The following is a 2,417-nucleotide window of genomic DNA, read 5'->3' as shown; positions in this document are numbered from 1 at the left end:
AGGAATGCAGCACAAAACAGCTCATGAGGACAGTTTCTGCCCAGAAGTGCCAGCCCAGGGTGACAAATGCTGGTGAGGAGGAAACTGCTGCTCTGCACCTCACACAGCGAGTGTTCCATCAGAAACACGGATCAGGGCCTGACAAGTACCTGTCCTAAGGCAAAGCTCTTGAAAGAGCACAGTTATGGTGCTGTGTTCAAGATAGCATCAGGCAATTCTGCCTTTGAAACCAGAGGCCTGGGATCTGCTTGCCTGGAGCATCACCAGCAGGTGTTGGAGGCTCAGGGAAGAGCACCACTCCTGCCCTGCCTCCCTTCCTCCCTGCCTCCTTCTCCTTGACTGGAGCACAAGGACAGCAGTGCCAGCCACTGGAGGCCATGGAGAATGGACAGAGCAGGAGGTGGGAGGAGGTACATGGCCCCACTCCAGGGCAGTGAGGAAATCAGACAAGAAATTAGTCTGAAACCCCTCCTAGACCTCTCTTGTGATTCTGGGATTGGTACCAAGGGCTGAAGCTTTGTTCTTCTCTCTGACCCACGCGTGACACAACAGCAAAACAGCAGCAAAAGAAAATGGTGTATTTTTCAAACCTTTTCCCTATCTGTTCCTTAAAGAACTTGAATTTGTCTCCAGTGTAACACATTTAATTGCACTGTTGTTTTTCTCAAGGGGAACGTGATCTGCTCCAAGAATCAATGAGTTACAGCCCAACACCCAAGTATCAGGAGTTATTTACAGAACAAGCAATGGATGGGCGGCTGGGATAGTCAGGCCTACCCCAGAGCTCTCAGAGGTTTCTCTCTCCCTGCGGTCCAGCGCAAGCATCTGAAGGTGTGAGCTGCTGGGCCAGTGTGAGGGGCGGCTCGCTGGGGCTGCACAGCCCGGGGGGCTCTGGCTGTTCTCAGGAGCTGCCCAGCTCAGGCTGCTCAGAGTCACCTGCAGGGGAGGCCCTGCAGGGGCTGCTCTGGCACTGCCCCGGGCACACCGGGCAGCTGCTGCCATGCTCTCACACCATCCTTCTGCAAATTATTTTAGGGTCTTGGGAGTTCTCTTGTCCTTTGGACTATTTGTGTGCTGGAGTCTTGGCTGACTGATGATGGTGTGTGGGTCCCAGCACAGCACTGAGCTGTGGGTGCTGCTCCTGGGCACCAGCATTCCCACGGCCTGGCCTGCACCAGGGGTGCTGAGTGCTGTGTAAACAGCGTGGTGTGATGCTGCTGTTATTTTAGATGCTTTAGTAAATGCCAGGGTGGTGAATCTTACCTTGATGTAATCATCATAGAGTGTTATCTGCAAATTTTAACTCTGTGAAAGTTTTCAGAAATTGGATTGTTCAAAACACCAGTGGCCATGAAGGTTTCAGGATAAATAACTAGAGGCTCTTACGGAGTAATTAGTGTCTTTACACTTAAAAAACCCTAAAATATATTGTCAGCAAGCAGGCAGAACTGTTTCTCCATGGAACCTGCAGTGAGGCAGAAAGCTGCCCTCAGCTGTGGTGTCTCTGCCTCCCTGGCTTAGACCAGCCAGGTACATTCCCACGTGGATCTGCCCTTGGATCCCAGCTGTGCTCTGGGCTGTCTGCACCTCCTGCCTGGCAGGAGCAGGCTCCTGCTGAGGCTACCGCAAATGACACCCTGTGCCCAAATATCCCAGCTCCCTTACGTACAGGTAAGCTGGCCCGTGGTGCTGCAGGTGGGGAAGGGTCACGATGGCTGCCGGGGGCCCCAGTGCTCCTGGTGTGGGGTAGTAGGAGGTGCTGACCTGTGGGAGAAAGGAAGCAGAGAAATCAAAGTGTTAATTTGGTTATCAGCTTCTTTCAGCCCCTGGAGGAGCAGCTAACACTTGACTGGCTTCACCCACCCTTCAAAAAACCACCAGAGACATTTCAGGAAATTGAAGGGTCTGGAGCATTTGACTTAGAAAGGACCAGGCAGCAAGAGGAAGACTCAGAATCACGGAATCATTTAGGCTGGAAGAGACCCAGGATGATCGAGATCCTGTGACGGATCCCCTCCTTTCCCCACTGTCATTTTGCACCTGCAGAGTGGTGCCAGCCACCACAGTGTCCCCTCCGGGCTCTCTCAGGGTCTCTGGTGTTCCAGGGAGGAACTGCAGCCCCGATTCTGAGCTGACTGTGCCTTGAGCTGTGCCTGAGGGTGACTCCTTGTCCCTGCTGTGCCCCTGAGGCCACGAGCAGCGCTGGGCTGGTCCCACTCCCTGTCCCTCCTCCTCTGGGCTGATGGTGATGTCCCTTCTGTCCCTGGTGTCCCTTGTGCCCCTTGTGCTGGGCTGTCCCTTGTGTCCCTTCTGTCCCTGCTGCCGGGCTGTCCCTTGTGCCAGTCTGTCCCTTGTGCCCCTTGTGTCCCTTGTGTCCCTTGTGCCGGGCTGTCCCTCCGGCAGCTCAAAGCGTCCCC

General features: G+C 54.4%; 1 protein-coding gene across 1 annotated transcript in view; it reads right to left on the bottom strand.

Annotated features, from left to right (window-relative positions):
* Positions 1–2,417, bottom strand: part of SH3RF2 (SH3 domain containing ring finger 2) — a 22,952-nt gene that overhangs the window by 5,005 nt on the left and 15,530 nt on the right. The window contains exon 4 of the mRNA XM_031055233.1: positions 1,670–1,764. Coding sequence (XP_030911093.1) covers positions 1,670–1,764 — 95 coding nt within the window. The remainder of the gene's footprint in view (positions 1–1,669; positions 1,765–2,417) is intronic.

Source organism: Geospiza fortis, unplaced genomic scaffold, assembly GCF_000277835.1.
Source record: "Geospiza fortis unplaced genomic scaffold, GeoFor_1.0 scaffold55, whole genome shotgun sequence".
Classification (NCBI taxonomy): Eukaryota; Metazoa; Chordata; class Aves; order Passeriformes; family Thraupidae; genus Geospiza; species Geospiza fortis.
Note: the sequence above shows the minus strand (reverse complement) of the source record. Positions and strands in the feature narration are given on the sequence as shown.